The sequence below is a fragment of the Paroedura picta genome, chromosome 1 (genome assembly GCF_049243985.1).
Source record: "Paroedura picta isolate Pp20150507F chromosome 1, Ppicta_v3.0, whole genome shotgun sequence".
Classification (NCBI taxonomy): domain Eukaryota; kingdom Metazoa; phylum Chordata; class Lepidosauria; order Squamata; family Gekkonidae; genus Paroedura; species Paroedura picta.
The window spans coordinates 172,645,686-172,661,933 of NC_135369.1; the positions used below are offsets into that span (position 1 = coordinate 172,645,686).

Consider the following 16,248-nt stretch of genomic DNA (forward strand, 5'->3'; position numbering starts at 1 on the left):
GCAGTAGAGCAACTGCACAGCAGTTTCCCCTGCACGCTCCAAAACTGCTATTTCATAACCACCTTCACAGGACTTTTCCAGCTTTTTTCAAATCAGCAATCGGTAGGTCACCATAATGCAATAGACTGTAACAATCAATTATATATTGTTATGCAGTAGATTAAAACGATCTATTGCTTTGCTCTGCTATTTGCTTTAAACTTCTAGACTTCAGTATTTTTATTTTTTTTAAGTCTGTAGCCCAGTTTTTGAGGAGATATATTTGCAAAAAAACAGCTAGAGGTTTGATTAAAAAAAAATAAAAATGAACATGTAAATTCAAGGCAGTTAGTAGATGGTTAATATTGAAATGTAGAATAAAGCTGAAATATCTTAATCTAAACAGCATTCTTGAAGAATTTAAAGACTATGGGGGGGAAAGCATTACTAAGTTCAAGTGAATGTGAATCAGAAGACATATGGGTTGAAGCCAGAAATATTATGGTAGACAGACTGGATCTGAGAAACAGTCAGTGCTTTCCTCAGAGATGGAGTTTTCACTCCTACCTGCGAGCATTGCAGGAGCTTTCATTCCTACCCATGGAAGCTTTCAGTGTTCCACAGGGCCTGAAAACAGAGCTCTTCTGCCTGGTCTATGGTTGAGGCTGGGGCGATGCAAAAGATCTGATTGCCCCCCCCCCCCCGTGCTAGGCAGCATTGGGCCATGTGTCATCAATGGCCACCTCTTCCCACTCCCTTTATTAGATATGTTTTTTTTGGGGGGGGGGGGGATGGAAGAATTGTATAATATCACCATGTTTTGGTTTTGGTTTTTATTACACGATTTTTATGTCCCTTGTATTGTTTTAATAGGGTTTATCAACGTTTTAGAGCCTCTTGTGGTGCAGAGTGGTAAGGCAGCCGTCTGACAGCTTTGCCCATGAGGCTGGGAGTTCGATCCCAGCAGCCGGCTCAAGGTTGACTCAGCCTTCCATCCTTCCGAGGTCGGTAAAATGAGTACCCAGCTTGCTGGGGGGTAAACGGTAATGACTGAGGAAGGCACTGGCAAACCACCCCGTATTGAGTCTGCCAAGAAAACGCTAGAGGGCGTCACCCCAAGGGTCAGACATGACTCGGTGCTTGCACAGGGGATACCTTTATCAACGTTTTAAAGGGGAAAATTTGTAACCTGCCACGAGCTGTTCTTGGGAATGGCGGGAAATACATTTTAATAATAATATCTTGAAATGGACAATTGTGTGCCCATTACTAGAAAAACTTACTCTGGACCCAAGCGAGTTGAATAACTATTGTCCAGGCTGTTAATTCTCCTGAGCCTATTGATGGCTTCTCTATTGGTATCCTTCTGCAGTGGGCCCCAACCTTTTTGTCACCGGGGACCACTCAACACTTGACAGTTTTACTGAGGCCCACTGCCCTAACGCTCTCTGACTCTGGTCGCTATGGTAATGTTTAAACATCCCTTCAAAATAAGATACAGACACGCCACAACAATGAACATAAGGAACATTTTATTTTCATGGAAATTTAAACTCATGACAACGGCAAATCAATGGGAACCCTGAGCTTGTTTCTCTGCAACGAGATAGTCCCATGTGCGCCTGCCGGATCGTGGATGAAGTGACGCCAAAACTTTGGCACTCCATCCCCAGGGAGATTCGTCTGTCTCCTTCTATCCGTGTCTTTTGCCAGCAAGAGAACACCTTTTGGTTTCATCTGGCATACTTCCAATAAAGGTTATTGGCCCTCCTCTAGTGAGGATTTTGTAGCAATTGGGCTTCCATACACAAGTGCATGCTACACACAGCCCTCATATAAATAGGCAGAACCCTTATTCTATGCTGTCTTATCGTTTACTCTAAGGCTGCAGTCCTAAGAACACTTTCCTTGAAGTAAGCCTCATTGAGTAAAATGGTTACCAAGTCTGTCAACCAGTGGGCAGGCTGGGGATGGAATATCAGCTTTATTTCTACATCACAATTTGTTCTCCACAATGGATTTTTGCTGCTTTGCAAAACTGTATGAATGCTCATAAGCTACAACAAATGAAGATATTCAATTCACATCACCCATATTGGGGACCAGTGGGCAGAGTGACTTTGATTTAATTCACCTGGGTTTCAAAGCAGCACTCAACCATGACAATTGTTTTCCGCTCCTGTGTTCAAAAAATATCTTTGTGCCCAGTTCTCAGGAATGGTAAACATCACCTTTGCTGCTGAGAGTCAAAGCTCAGGATGATTTTATTTCACTGGGTTTTGTGATGGTGCACTCACTGTTGGAAGTTTTACATGTCAGTAGTCACAAAATGCTGTTTCTCCTTTCCTTTTTGCAATCCAGTGGCTTCATTCCTTGAAGCAGAGAGCCTGCTTTTTGTACAATAACGTACTTTTTGAAAGGCTGAGGCCTGCTTCTCCAGCTGCAACCCAAAAGGAGCTGCAGCACAAACCTGAGTATTTCCTCCTCTAAGAACTCAGCCTGTATCTACATATGAATAACTAATGGAATGCATGTTAAAAATTGTAGGCAGAGTAGAATTCTAAGGTACAAAAACACACTCGTGTGTGGGAATGTACCAAGATGGAGATGCAGACCCACTGTGGAAATCCAACCCTATCAATTCTGCAAAATTCCCTTCAGGCAAGTTTTTCTGTATTAGTGAATAAAAATGAAAAGGGTAGTAATGGAAATGACATTAAAACATACTGAGATGGAAAAGGGCAAAAGAAAAGGGAGGAAGAGAAGCAGCAGATGGTAAGAAGGCTGAAATGCGAAACACAGCTTATTTCAGAATTTCAGGATTTAGTTAAAAGAAAAGTACTAACAAGACATTCAATGTAATTATAGTGTCAAAGTCAAAGTTTATTGTTATAGTTATTCAGAGCAAGTTATACGAACAGAAATTATAAGAGACCATATCATCATCAATTATTATTATTAATAATTGAATTTGCATACCGCCCACTCATATGGTTCTGGGAGGTGAACATCATCTTAAATATGTATACTAAAAATTATACCTAATTCTTTAAGTCTTAAAGTCTTAAAGACTATATAATTTTAAGATATTGTATTTTCATAGCAGGGGCTTCAGAATTTAGCCTGAGTGATTCATAGAATCATAGAGTTGGAAGGGGTCTCCTGGGTCATTTAGTCCAACCCCCGGCACTATGCAGGACAATCACAACCCTATCGCTCATCCACTGTAACCTGCCACCCCCTTGAACCTTTACAGAGTCAGCCTCTCCATCAGATGGCTATCCAGCCTCTGTTTAAAAATTTCCACCTCCCAAGGAAGCCTGTTCCACTGAAAAGCTGCTCTGTCAGGAACTTCTTCCGGATGTTTAGATGGAATTTCTTTTGAATTTTGAGTGCTCTCATCACTTAACAGCCTCTACTGAACAACATTCAAAAGCTATGGAATGCCTTGGTAGCTTGGATGTATTTAAATCTGCAAAACTAATTTAACGAGAATTTGGAATACTGTCCAGTTAGGGGGACGGGAGTTTCACAGAGACCTGTGATAAAAGACTTCGGTGATTCTAGCTTTAATGTTGATGAGAGGGGTTGGGGGAGCAGCCGATTATAAATTATTGTTAGTTCTCATGATGAGAAACAAGTTTGGACAAAGAAAGGGAAGCAAAGAGACATTTCCATGCTAATCCAATTAAACAAAAAGTGGGCATGCTTTTGCTTTATTACTTCCGCGTCTGTTTATTGCCGGCAATATATGGCCTGTTTGTTTAGGGAGAAAATGAGATTTTGTGTGTGTGTGTGTGTGTAAGGGATATGCAGCAATAATATAGAACTTATTCCAATTTGGCCAAAGGAGTCTGTAATAAGAGTTGAATTCAGGTGGGTAGTCATGTCAATCTGAAGTAGCAGAACACAGTTTGTGTCTAAACTTCATGTAGCTAAAGTTGTCAGATAAATCATCCCTGGATCTGTATGAGTAAATAGGGGATTATCTGGCTCCCTGTAGATTTCTTTTTCTAGCCAATAGAAGTGGTTCTCAACCTTTCTAATGCTGCAACCCTTTAATACAGTTCCTCATTTTGTGGTGACCCCCAACCATAAAATTATGCAAGTGTTCTTTCACAGAAATTAAACCAAAACTGACCAATGGCGTGAAGATCCATTGTTCATGATTGTATATAAATTGGTTATAAATTGGCAGGCGCCTTCAGGAGGAACAGCAACAGTGGTAGAGCCCCCTTCCTCCAGCCAAGCTACTCGCCCTGCTGTGACCCCTGTGAAAGGGTCGTTCAACCCGCAAAGGGGTCCCGACACCCAGGTTGAGAACCACTGCAATAGAGTTGAGTGGGTTGTTGCTGAGTAGTTTAGAGATTATTTCAAATGAATTATCAAAATCATTTTTAGTGTAACTGCCTTAGTCACCCTGTTGCCAATGGTAAGTGGGGTACAGTACAAACAGCATGTGACTTTGTTGGTTCTCCTGTACCTGTCATCAGCTTCTGATGCCATGGACTATGGTTATCCTTCTGAATTGACTGTGTGGAAGGACACAAGGCCCCTTCTTGATAAGCAGTTTGGAATTTTTCAAATCACCCAAGTCTCTGTTTTATAACAAGAATGTTAGAAATCCTATATCTATACCAGTCTTTCTCAGCTGGTCTGCTAGTGAGAACCCCCTGAAACACTCTTCAGGCTTTGAGGAACCCCAGAAGTGGAACCCCCTTCTCCTTCCCAACCCCTCTAGGCCCATGATTGGCTATTTTGGGAAGGGTGAGCCAGTTGACATGACCATATATGGTCATATCACAATAAATTTAAAAAAATTTTAAAAATATATAACATTAATTAACTCCCACCCATTCAGGAAACCCTTCCAGGACCATCAAGAAACCCCAGAGTTTCTCCAAACCATGGTTGGGGACAGCTGATCTATACCTTACCAATACCACATCCTACTCTCAATCATATTACCAAAGGCAAAGTAACATGGAAGGGCATATTGACTTCTTTATACTTTAGGGTTCAGAAGGCTATCTCCTTGTTCCCACTGCAGCTTGGCCAAGCAAGGTGGTAAATGCAGTAAGGAGGCAGAACCAGCATGAGGTTCTGGTGGGTTAGAGGACTGGGAGGCCACTCCCACAGCGAGTTATTCTCTACCAATTGAGTGGAGGATGGTGGTGACAGAAAAGGTTGATCTGGGAGGAGAGAACCACATTCAAGTTGGCCAGCCCTCTAAGACTCACTCGCAAAGTGAGCGCTTTGCAGGCCCCAGGGAAGCAGCCGTGGTGCTGGCGGGGCGGGGGGGGAAGGTTCCTTTCCCTGGGGCCCACAAAGCGCTCTTGCTGCCTCTGCAAGGTGGCGAGAGTGCTTTGTGGACTCCAGGGAAGTGGCCGCGGTGCCAATGGACCGTGGGGGGCTGGGGGGGGGCTTTCATAGCCCGTTCTTAGGAACAGGCTTTGCAGATAGTGATTCTATAATTCAGTGGATTGAATTTGGAATCTCCTGCAAACAAGGGAGGCAGCCACTCTGCCACCGAGCCACAACCCCTCTCTTCATTGACTCGTTTGGGTCTCCCTGCTACCTGCTCTCTCCTTTTGGACTGTGGCCAGTATTACTAGGTGAACAAATTGAGTTGCCTCACCGGCAAAAGTTTCAGTCTTAAATCAACCAAGGTTCCCGTTTTGGGTGCCAACTGACTTTTAAAAATCCCTTGATAGCCCATCCTTAATACTCAATTCAACTAAATGAGATATTGAAAAAATTGATATTAGACATTTTTTTTTACCTAATTTTGTGTGATCAGATTGTTGGAGCCCTGGTTAGACCTCTTTGGGGAATGGGGAGAATAATATCAAATTATGTGACCGCGGGTGGTTAACCACGTAGCTGCAAAACATGCCTGTCTTATGAATTCAAACCCTTAACCACCATCCAGAAAACTAGGCTTATTAATGTCAGAGCGTTAGAGATAGTATTAATTTGCTCTCCTTGGATGCTCTTCCCTTTCTTCTATTCTTCAATCTTCTTTCTCCATTGAAATCAGATTCTATACAGGTTTGAATATTCCGCTAAGGGAAAGGCTCATGAATGGTGATAAATGCTCACGATTGCTCAAAGGTGCGAAATTGGCAGCTTTTGAAGCTTTTAAAGTCTCCAGTGTATAAATGCATTGTCACAGTGATAGCCTTGACTATTCTTAATCACCTTTCTTTATTTGTTCAAATCTGCTCTTTCTGCCTGCATTCTATCAGCTCCTGCTCCAAATGTTATGCCTTTTATTTTTTTGCTTTGATGAAGTCCATGATATTTAAGAGAATGAGCACTTACAGAAATAAATCATCACAGGAATTCCTCATTTTTATCACTTGCCATTTTTCTTTCTGTTTTGGGGAGTTTTTTTGGGGGGAGGGGGTTGCTTTCTGTTTGAATAGTGATGGCTGTTCCCAGTCATTTATATATGTCCTTCGCACTATAAAGTTTATTTATGCCAAAAAGTAGAGGCATATCTGGATTTGATTATTAGCTCCTGGAGTTTGACGTTGAACAAAACATAGAAAGAACAAATTTGCTTTACCAATGAACAAAATTCTGGCTTTTATAAAACCAATGCCGTTATTCACCGTTCCATGTTAAGAAGTATAAGGACATAGGGGGTTTTTTACATTTAAAATGCTACTGGAATTGCTGTTTGTTTGCCAGTCTTAAATTTCAAGGTTAACCAAGGCAACTGGGAAGAATAAAGGAAGTCTTCCACCCATAAGATTTTTAAGTTCAGTATAAATTCATATTCAGTTTTATTAATTATTACTATTATTACTGTACAAGCCTATAGGACAAGAGCTACTATGTTTCAAAGATTATTAATTCATTCATTCAATTTAGATACCACCCCTCACTATTATTTTAAAGATTATTTTTCCGCTGTGACATGTGGGAAGCCCATGAGATCATATGTGCTTATTGGTATGTGTAATCAAGGTCAAAGGCATTAGGCAACAGGGATAGTTGTCCTGGATGGATCTCCCAACTACTCCTGAACCTTCCCCTGAAGGAGGGGGAAAGGACAAGAGTAGGCTCCTACTCCTGCTTGGAGAGCCAGCTTGGTGCAGTGGTTGGGAGCAGTGACTTCTAATCTGGCAAGTCGGGTTTGATTCCTCCATATGCAGCCAGCTGGGTGACCTTGGGCTTGCCACATCACTGATAAAGCTGTTCTGACCCAGCAATAAAATCAGGGTTCTCTCAGCCTCACCTCCCTCACAGGGTACCTGTTGTGGGAGAGGGAAGGGAAGGGAGGGCGATTGTAAGATGCTTTGAAACTCCTTCTGGTTGAGAAAAGTGGCATATAAGAACCAACTCTTCTTCTACCTATCTAGGGCTTGGGCAAGTGGCTTCGAGTAGCGGGGACTCCTACCCACCTGGCAGAGGTCAAGGTGTACCCATTGCTGAACCTCTGCATGGGGGCCATCAGGAAGTGGTGGCAGTGATTCCAGGACCCCAGCCTGGACTGCCCCAGGACCCAGAATCATTAAGACCTGTCGCTAGCGCCGCCTTCCTCTGGGGAAGAGGGCCATCTGCAGTGCATAACTAGGAAAAGTTTAAGTTCTATTGCAAAAATTGCAGCTTGGGTCAATTGAAATGTCAGCTTTGTAGAGGGCCGGAACAGGAGGAGGAAAGGCAGCGTCTCTGAGAGTCCGTCCGTGTGAAAGAGTTGCCGTGTGTTCTTTTCCAGTATGCGGCTGAGTTGCTGGCAGTGGTCCGCCTCCCCTTCATCCATCCCAGTTATCTGCTAAACGTTGTTGACAACGAGGAGTTGATAAAGTCTTCAGAGGCTTGCCGGGATCTAGTGAATGAAGCGAAGCGTTATCACATGTTGCCGCACGCTCGACAAGAGATGCAGACTCCAAGAACCCGGCCCCGGCTATCAGCAGGTAAAAGCACAGTTTGTTTCAAAGAGGAAATTCTGGGAGCTATCATTGTCTGCAGCTGTTGACGGGACTGATCAGGCTGTTTATTGTCTGCATATGGAGGCAAGATTAAACGGCTTCTTTTTCTCTGTGTATCTTCCTCTCTCTTTCTCTGTGGCACTTCCAAGATATAGTCAAGAGTAGCAGATTGTCCATAGTTCTACTTCATGTTTTTTTTTTAAACACAAATTCCCCCCGTGCTAAAGTCTTTAGAGACAGTGAGTATATTCATCCCCACAAATCAGATGTAGATCCCCAGCCATTGCTTTCTGTTAAAGATTGGCTACAGTTTCAAAACAACACAGGCTTAAATTCGATGTGTATCCATTTCTGATTGGCACCGAGGATTCCCTTCGGAAGAGTCTTGAAACATTCTCTATCTTTAGTCAAGACTATGTAATTTGTACATTGCTCTGTTGTGCCTCTGTTTTCCTATTGAAGCCAACAATTTAAGTCCCTATTCATGTGAATATGCCCATACAGATGCAAGAAACTGATCCTGTGCATGTTTACTCAGGAGTAAATTCAGAATGGCTCCTGACCAAGTGAGTGTCCTTGTGATTGTAGCCCAAGTTTTTCAGTAGAGAGCTTTTACCTGTCAAAGCTTATTGCAGGGGTTGCCGAACTTTCCAAATGTCCATGGAGTACAATTCCCATGAGCCCCTAGACTCATGGGAATTGTAGTCCATGGACATCTGGGGAGCCACAATTTGGCGAACCCTGGTTTATACTATGTTAAGTATGCATGAAATTGCCTTATGCTGTGTCAGACCATTGATCTACCAAGGTCAGTACTGTCTGCTCAGATTAACTGTGGCTGGCCAGAGCCCAGGTCTATCATATAAGCTATTTCCTCATCCTTTTAACTGAAAATACAAGGGATTGAACCTGGGACCTTCTGCACCTTCTACATGCCAAACAGACTCTACCAGTAGAAGAAACTAAGAGTCCAGTAGCAACTTAAAGACTAACAACATTTAAAAGATTTACACCTGCTACCCATCTTGATCTAGCTACTCTACCACTTAGCCATGGCCCCTTACCATATGCAGACATGTAAATCTGTGTATAGCCTGGCAGGCTGACATATGGTTCTAATAAAGTATGTTACTCATTGTAGCTTGAATTTGGACAGCATTTTTTTCTCCATCTCTCCCAGTGTCCCACTTTAGCACAGTCCCCATCTCATGTGCTTTTGTGCATGCACATCTTGTGATTCCCAAGCTAGTTAGATCCAACCCTATGCATGCTTATTAAGTTGTTGTTATCAACAAATATTCTTTTTACAGAAGAAGTATTCCCATTATTGGTACGTCTGTTGGACAATCAGTCATTCCCCCATCACTGTGTAGTAAGGTTGCTAGGACTATGCTGCTCTCTGCTACATGGTTTTTCACAATTCAGGAGGCATTGGCAGTGTTTGGACCCAATGGGAAGCATTTAACAGGCAGCTGATTACTTCTTTGTTGCAGCATGTTGAAAGACTAGATGGTCCCCCTGAAGCATTCCCATTTATTACTTACTAATTCCTTTGCCTCTTATCCTTTCATGAGCTCTGGGCTGGCCTGGGCCAACCTTGCATTTAAACTATGAGTCTGGGTGTATAGGATACATGGATACTCTGGACAAGAGGCTGGGAACTGCAGAGGGGGATGAAACTATGGTAACATGACAACCATGGCTTTAGTGGGGCTTCAAAGATGTTGCTAATGTGCACTGAAATGCCTCAGTGCATGCTTTGCAAAAAAGTTCTTAGAGCAGAGAACATGAAACCCAGCAGATTAAAGGCTCACTTTGAACAGTTATAAAGAGTTTTCAAAAAATATATTGAATTATTGACATGGAACACATCTACTAGTGCATTTCCTCAAACAGAAATGATAACGGATGTGATATCTGCTGTCCCGCCTTAGGGAGCGCTCTAGTAGATGGCTGCTGCCGCCTGCAGAGCTCCAAAGCCCAGTACTGGGCCTTAAAGCTCTGCTGGCATTAGTGCCCCCACTGTCTAGCCCAGCCCTCCGAAGAGTAGAGGCAAGCTGGGGAAGTGACAAGACAAATGACCACTGCCAGCAGCGCTCTGAGAACCAGCCCAGGTTATTGGAGCACTGCTGGGAGCGGTGCTCCACTTCCCAGCCCAGCCCTCCGCAGAGCAAGGGCAGGCCAGGGAAGCAGCGAGATGCGCAGTCGCTGCCAGTAGCACTCCAAATCCCAGCCCTGGCTCTCAGAGCTCTGGCATGCCACCAGAATCCCTGCGACAGGTAAGTAGGGGGAAGGGGGAGGGACCAGGAAGCAGGGCTGGGGGGAGATGCAAGGAGGGAGTGGGGGGAAAGGTGTGGGGGGAGGGATTGATTGGGGACAGACTAGGAAGGAGAGGTAGATGCAAGAGGCAAGGGAGGTGGAAGGTGTGTGTGTGTGTATGTGTCAGAAAGGGGGGGGGGCTAGGACCATGGAGTCCTACAGCAAGTGTGTCTTCCACATATGCTGTGATAGTCGGATTCTCACTAGATTTTTTTTTAAGATGAAAGAGGGCATTCTGCAATCTTCCCATATGGATTCAGGTGGCTGCTTTGCTCTGACAAATGAAGCTATACTCTGAGACTTTTATTGCTTGCTGAAAATAAGAAGTCCTATATGATGGGAGAGGATCTTGTCAAGCCATATTTAGAAGAAGCAGGGAGCCTGATCCTTGGGGAACAGTAAGCAACAAAAAAAATAAGAAGAAGAAGAAGAATCTGTTCTGGCTTCTGAATCAACCCATGAGAAGCCAAATCTTTAAGCTGAGCAAAGACCTTTTTGGATCAGGTAATTGCAGAAACAAAAACAAGTCTTCATTTGGTTGAATCAACAGATGTTGCCTCTTGTGTGCAATTTCTTGTATAGGCTCAGCACTTGAAAGTCTGTTGCAGCCTCCTGCGAGGGAGGTTGTCTGCTTTCGGAAACACTGAGTGCAATTATTCACAGAAAAGATGTGTTCAGAATGTTGGATGATTCCATAGCCTGTAAGGAACTGGACTGAGTGAAGATAATTGCCGGGTATACTGAGGAAGCACCGTTGATAATGGGCATTCAATCCGGGTTCTCTGCATTTGTGATACAGGTTCCCCTCCCCCCCATGCCACATTCCCATTATGCTTTGGCTTTGAAGACACTTCACTAACTTCCTTTATACCCCACTTTCCTAAGCCAATGTGGCTTACAATATTTCACCCCTTTTCTGTTTTATCCTCACCACAACCCTGTGAGACTGAGAAGATGTGACCAGCCCAAGATCACACTGCAGGTTCTGTGACAGAGCGGGTATTGAGACCCCATGTGCGATGCACCTTTCTCACTCACACAGAGGGCGTATCACTCTACACGACCCCAGGCTCACAGGTTCAGGATTAATAGTGGGTCAGGCAGTCACATGTCGCTGCCCTTCTTGCCATGACCATTTCATATTTGAGGTCCTCCCTCTCACTCACAAGAGACTTCAGTAGACAGGGTAGCCCACTCCTTCTTTAATAATCACCCCTCAATCAAACCCTGCCCAGTGCTACTGGGGTTGGGGACTTAAAAATGGTTGCATTCACAAGCTGCCACCATACATATAAACCAAGTTCTTACCTTGTGTGTGTGTGTGTGTATTTCTTTTCCCTGAGCCCACAGGGTTAAATATACAAAGAGTTTGAACATAACAGGGAAGAAACTCAGGGAGAGGTTACAAAGTATTTTTTTTCCAACTGAACTTGTAAAATGTTCCTTTATTTATTTATTTGTTTGTTTGTTTGTTTGTTTTGATTTTTATAATTTTTCTAATTAGATTTATTTAGATTTATTCCAGCATTTGGGGTCCTCTGTTACAAATTCAGTCTTTTCAGTCAGCTTTAAGCAACTCTATTCCACAGTTTCGCTCAGGTAGACTCTCTCAACCCCATCTGCTCTCTTCTGCTTTTTCAGCTGCTTTTTCAGCATTCCATCAGCTCCCATTGGTAGCTCATAAGAAGAGGTAGAACCTAACCTGTCCATCACATTGGGTCTCAAAGCTCCTGGTCCAGCATATTTACCACTACACCACATTAGAAGAAGAAGAGTTGGTTCTAATCTGCCACTTTTCTCTACCAAAAAGAGCGGATTACATTCGCCTTCCCTTTCCTCTCCCCACAACAGACACCCTGTGAGGTGGGTGAGGCTTAGAGAACCCTGATATTACTGTTAAGTCAGAACAGCTTTATCAGTGCTGTGGCGAATCCAAGGTCAGCCAGCTGGCTGCATGTAGAGGAGCAGGGAATCAAACCTGGCTTGCTAGATTAGAAGTCAGTGTTCCTAACCACTGCACCAAGCTGGCTCATCAATGTCTTTTAGACTATTGAGCTTATTAATCATATCTGAAACAGTGCAACAAATGCCAGAATATTTCAAATATTGTGTGAAGGGATTAGAGCCAAAAATCTTAAACTGAGTCCTCGAAAGGACAATTCAAAACACCACGTTCCTAGAAAGAGGAACAAAAAAAAATTCAGATGAAGGAGCACATGTTCATTCTCAACCAGATTTTTTAAAGATATTAGTCAGCTGAACCTCTGGCTCCAAGGAAATATGATGCGTATTTTCAGAGCTTGAGACTTCCTTCAAAGCTCCAGGTTTACCAGGTTATCATTCAGGCTGATGACATCTCCCATCTTCTGAGGTATACCCTGTACTTGAGGCAACTCAAGAGGAAGAGTTCATTTGCTGATGCCATTTTACATTTACCTTCCATGACACAGACCAACATTGAATACATCTGTGATCTGGAACACTGAAACCGATTATGTATCTTGTATCCCTACAGGGGGCCTTTTATTGCAGAGGACCCTGTCCACCCCGGATTACTGTGTCCACACGGACGCAGTTGGGGCAAAAATGTTCCACCAAAGGGGGGTCGGGGGGTGCTTTGCAAAAATGTGGGGTTGTGTGCCAATGCAATCCCACCTTCCTGGAAAGAAAAAAATGCCCCATTTAGATACTGTGGAGCTGACTGGGGCATTTTGCATCCTGCCAGGACACTGTAGTCAGGGGAGGAGCCCGGTCTGGAAGACCCGTCTCTTCCCTGTGTCCACAGGCCTGGCCTGGCATAGGCGCCGATGAGGCCCACAGCAGGAAAGGGAAGCTGGAAAAAAATTAGCATTCCCTTGCTGTGGGGAATATGGGGCCTGGCCAGTATTGACGTCATGCATGAGCAGGAATTAGCTTGCAGCCGTGCAAGCACCGTCCCAGCCTTTTCCCACTGTGCATAATCAGTCTGAGAGATGGATGCATGGATTGTGCGACCCTTTTCAGTGGTGGGAGAAGTCATTAAAAGATGAGGATGTTGCAGTGGTAGTAAAGTTCCTTGGTGTACGAGGAGGTAACAAGCAGCCTCTCAGGATTCTGACCTGGCAACCTTTTGGCATAAAGCTGAGGGGGGGAACAGGACCAAAGAGCTCTAAATGTCATCATCCCATTTGCCACCATGCATTGTTGCGAGGCTGGCTTTTCTATAAGGGAGCCATTAAAACCCAGGTAAGGAGTAGATTGGATCTTGCTCATGACCTGTGACAAAACCTTGTATCTCACATCTCATCAAGAAGCAATTTCAGCCATTGCACTGATACTTTTATCTGCTTAAAAAAAAAATGTGTTTCAACTTTATTTAGCAAAGTGACTGCCGTGGTTTGAATGCTAAACTTTGCTTCTGCTTGCACCGGGCTGCAGAGGTAGTTGTCTGCTGCGAATCACATCATTCTTGCGCTTTAGAGTTTCCGCTCCTGTGAGACCATTGATGTCCAATGAGCCAACAGACAATGGGTGGGCTCAAACCTAAGCAAAGTTTAGGATCTATACCAATATTTTTAACCAGTAGGTTGGAGAAAATTAAATATATCATACTTGCCATCTATAATGAGGCGGTCGTTGCCATTTTGATGGCTAGCTCAAGGGATTGCGGTGCCGTGCCAAAAAGGTTAAGAACCACTGGTGTATGTCAGCAATGCTAAAGCATCTCTGTGTAGCCGTTATATTTGAAGAGAGCATGAATGCGTGTATCAAATGTAGATAGACTTGCATGTGCAAGGAATATGGAATGCCTTCCAATGTTGCTTCATCCCAGCCAGCAAAATCAAAAAGCCAAGAAATTGCTACTGATGCATATATAGTATATAAAATTATATGTCAAGTTGCATCCTTTTCAGTGGGCAGAGTGAGTGTCTAATCAGGGAACATACCCGAAAGATGAAACGCAAAGGATTTTCAATAACAACCCACTCTCTGCCTCTTTAGCTGGAGGGGTGGCTAATGGTTTATTGGTCAAAAGGATTTCTGAAAAGTGCCTATTTAATGTTTGCAGATAAAATTGTAGGTGTAATGCAAAACCATTTTCAGGAGCTTGTTGATTAGAGAAAAGTAATTTCCCAGGGATCAGGGGAAGGGAGTGATTATTTTCGTAGGTCGAAGTCCAATTATGTGGAACTGCTCATGTACTCACAAAGGGTCTTTAAATCCTTAGAGGATATCGTAATATGCACGATGCCCTCTTGAGGTCATTTATTATTATCACATTACATCTGCCCCAGATGATGAGATTTCCCTGCTATTCCCCCCTCCCACTTGAAAACAACAATCCCTTATTACCTATACATTTTCATTGCCGCTTGTGCACTGAGTTGTGCTGGGCTTTCAAACTGACCAGTTTTGTCCAATGCCATTTTTGTTTGTAGCTGAAAGGAGAAAGTATCTATGGGAGATATATAGTGAATAGTTATCTCCACCAAAGACGTAAGCTTCCCGTGGCTTTTGAAAACATTCTTTATCTCAAATATAAAATTCTAATGCAGGAGGAAAACCCACTTTGTCTGCTTTCCGAAGGAAAACCTACATGCGACAAAATCGGGAAAGTGGAGGTCAGAAGGTGACCTCTGTTTTCTTAGAAATAGATGCCTTTACCACATGACACATTTGCATTTAAAGATGTTCATTGCCTCATTTTGCATGGCTTAGTTATCTTTTGGAACACATCGTTCATCCTTTTAGTCCCTTAAATATGACCATTACTCAAATTCATATAAAAGATGGCGAGAAGAGGAATATATATGTGACATTAATTCTAGAATACTTAGCATAAGAATGCCGTCTTTTGAACATTCACTTCATGCTGTTCTGCTCTTTTTCTGTGAACTCAATGGGAAGCTACGTTTGGAAGCAGAGCCCCTAAAACAAGAATGAAGTCCCTAAAACAGAAACTAATGTCCTTGAATGATTTTGAAGAGTTATCCTCGTTTAGAGGAAACTGGATAGGAGGCTGGTATCATAGCGTCATAGAGTTCACATCGTAGTTTGATCTGACAACAGAGTGATCCGAAGTACCCGAAGAACTGCCTGATGTTCCCTTAGATCAGCCTTTGTCAACCTTTTTAGCATTGAGAAACCCTGAATCATTCTTCAGTCTTCAAGAAATCCCAGAAGTGATGCAATCGTGCAGAATATGGTTGGGAATCACAGCTGTTTACATGCCCACCCAGTGCCCCATCATTGGCCCTTTGGGGGGGCGCAGTGGGTTAACATGACCATATATGGCCATATGACACGATAGATGTTTAACCAATTTTAAAAATTAATTAACTCCTGCTCATTCAGGAAACCCTTCCAGGGCTGTCAAGAAACCCCAGGGTTTTCCTAAACCCTGGTTGAGAAAGCCTGCCTTAGACCTTACTGCATCAAGTTCATTGAGTAGTGAAAATCAAGCAGGGTGTCTATGACTGTACTTGTATATGTTGGGTTTACACACTCTAGCTTGCATCACAGTGAAGCAGGTATTGCCACTGAAAAAAATTCTCCTTGCTCATCAAGAATTCCAGGCTACAGTTCTAAGCTATGAATTGGGCAGTATGCGTGATAATTCCCCACTCTCAGACAGCACCTTGCTTGGGGGCAGAAGTGTGAACATGAGGACATCCTGAGCAATTTGTTTGATTTATACTGTGGGTATGGGGTTGAAGGCCCGCTTAATCCAGAAGGACATTTTCAGTGGCTGCTTTTGTAACATAAAGTTAGTCTCTTTGGAGGGGAATAGACTAGACTCTCTTTGGAGGAGGATGGACCTGTATGGCCCCTTCCAACCCTTTTTTATGTTTTTAGTTTAGTTTCACTTTGTAAATGCCCTCTTTGCTGGAGCGGTTCGGTAGTTCTATGATTCTATGAATGATCTAGGGGTTGAACACTTTTCCCATGAGGAAAAGCTAAAAAACAAACAAACTGGTTTTTCAGTTTAGGAAAAAAAATGTCAGATAAGTAACCTCATAAAAGTTTATAT

General features: G+C 43.3%; 1 protein-coding gene across 7 annotated transcripts in view; it reads left to right on the forward strand.

The window, feature by feature from the left end:
* The window catches only part of KLHL29 (kelch like family member 29), a 562,720-nt gene that overhangs the window by 484,382 nt on the left and 62,090 nt on the right, over positions 1-16,248 (forward strand). For all 7 annotated transcript variants that reach the window (XM_077311762.1, XM_077311771.1, XM_077311715.1 and 4 more), the window contains one exon: positions 7,706-7,904. In XM_077311762.1, coding sequence (XP_077167877.1) covers positions 7,706-7,904 — 199 coding nt within the window. The remainder of the gene's footprint in view (positions 1-7,705; positions 7,905-16,248) is intronic.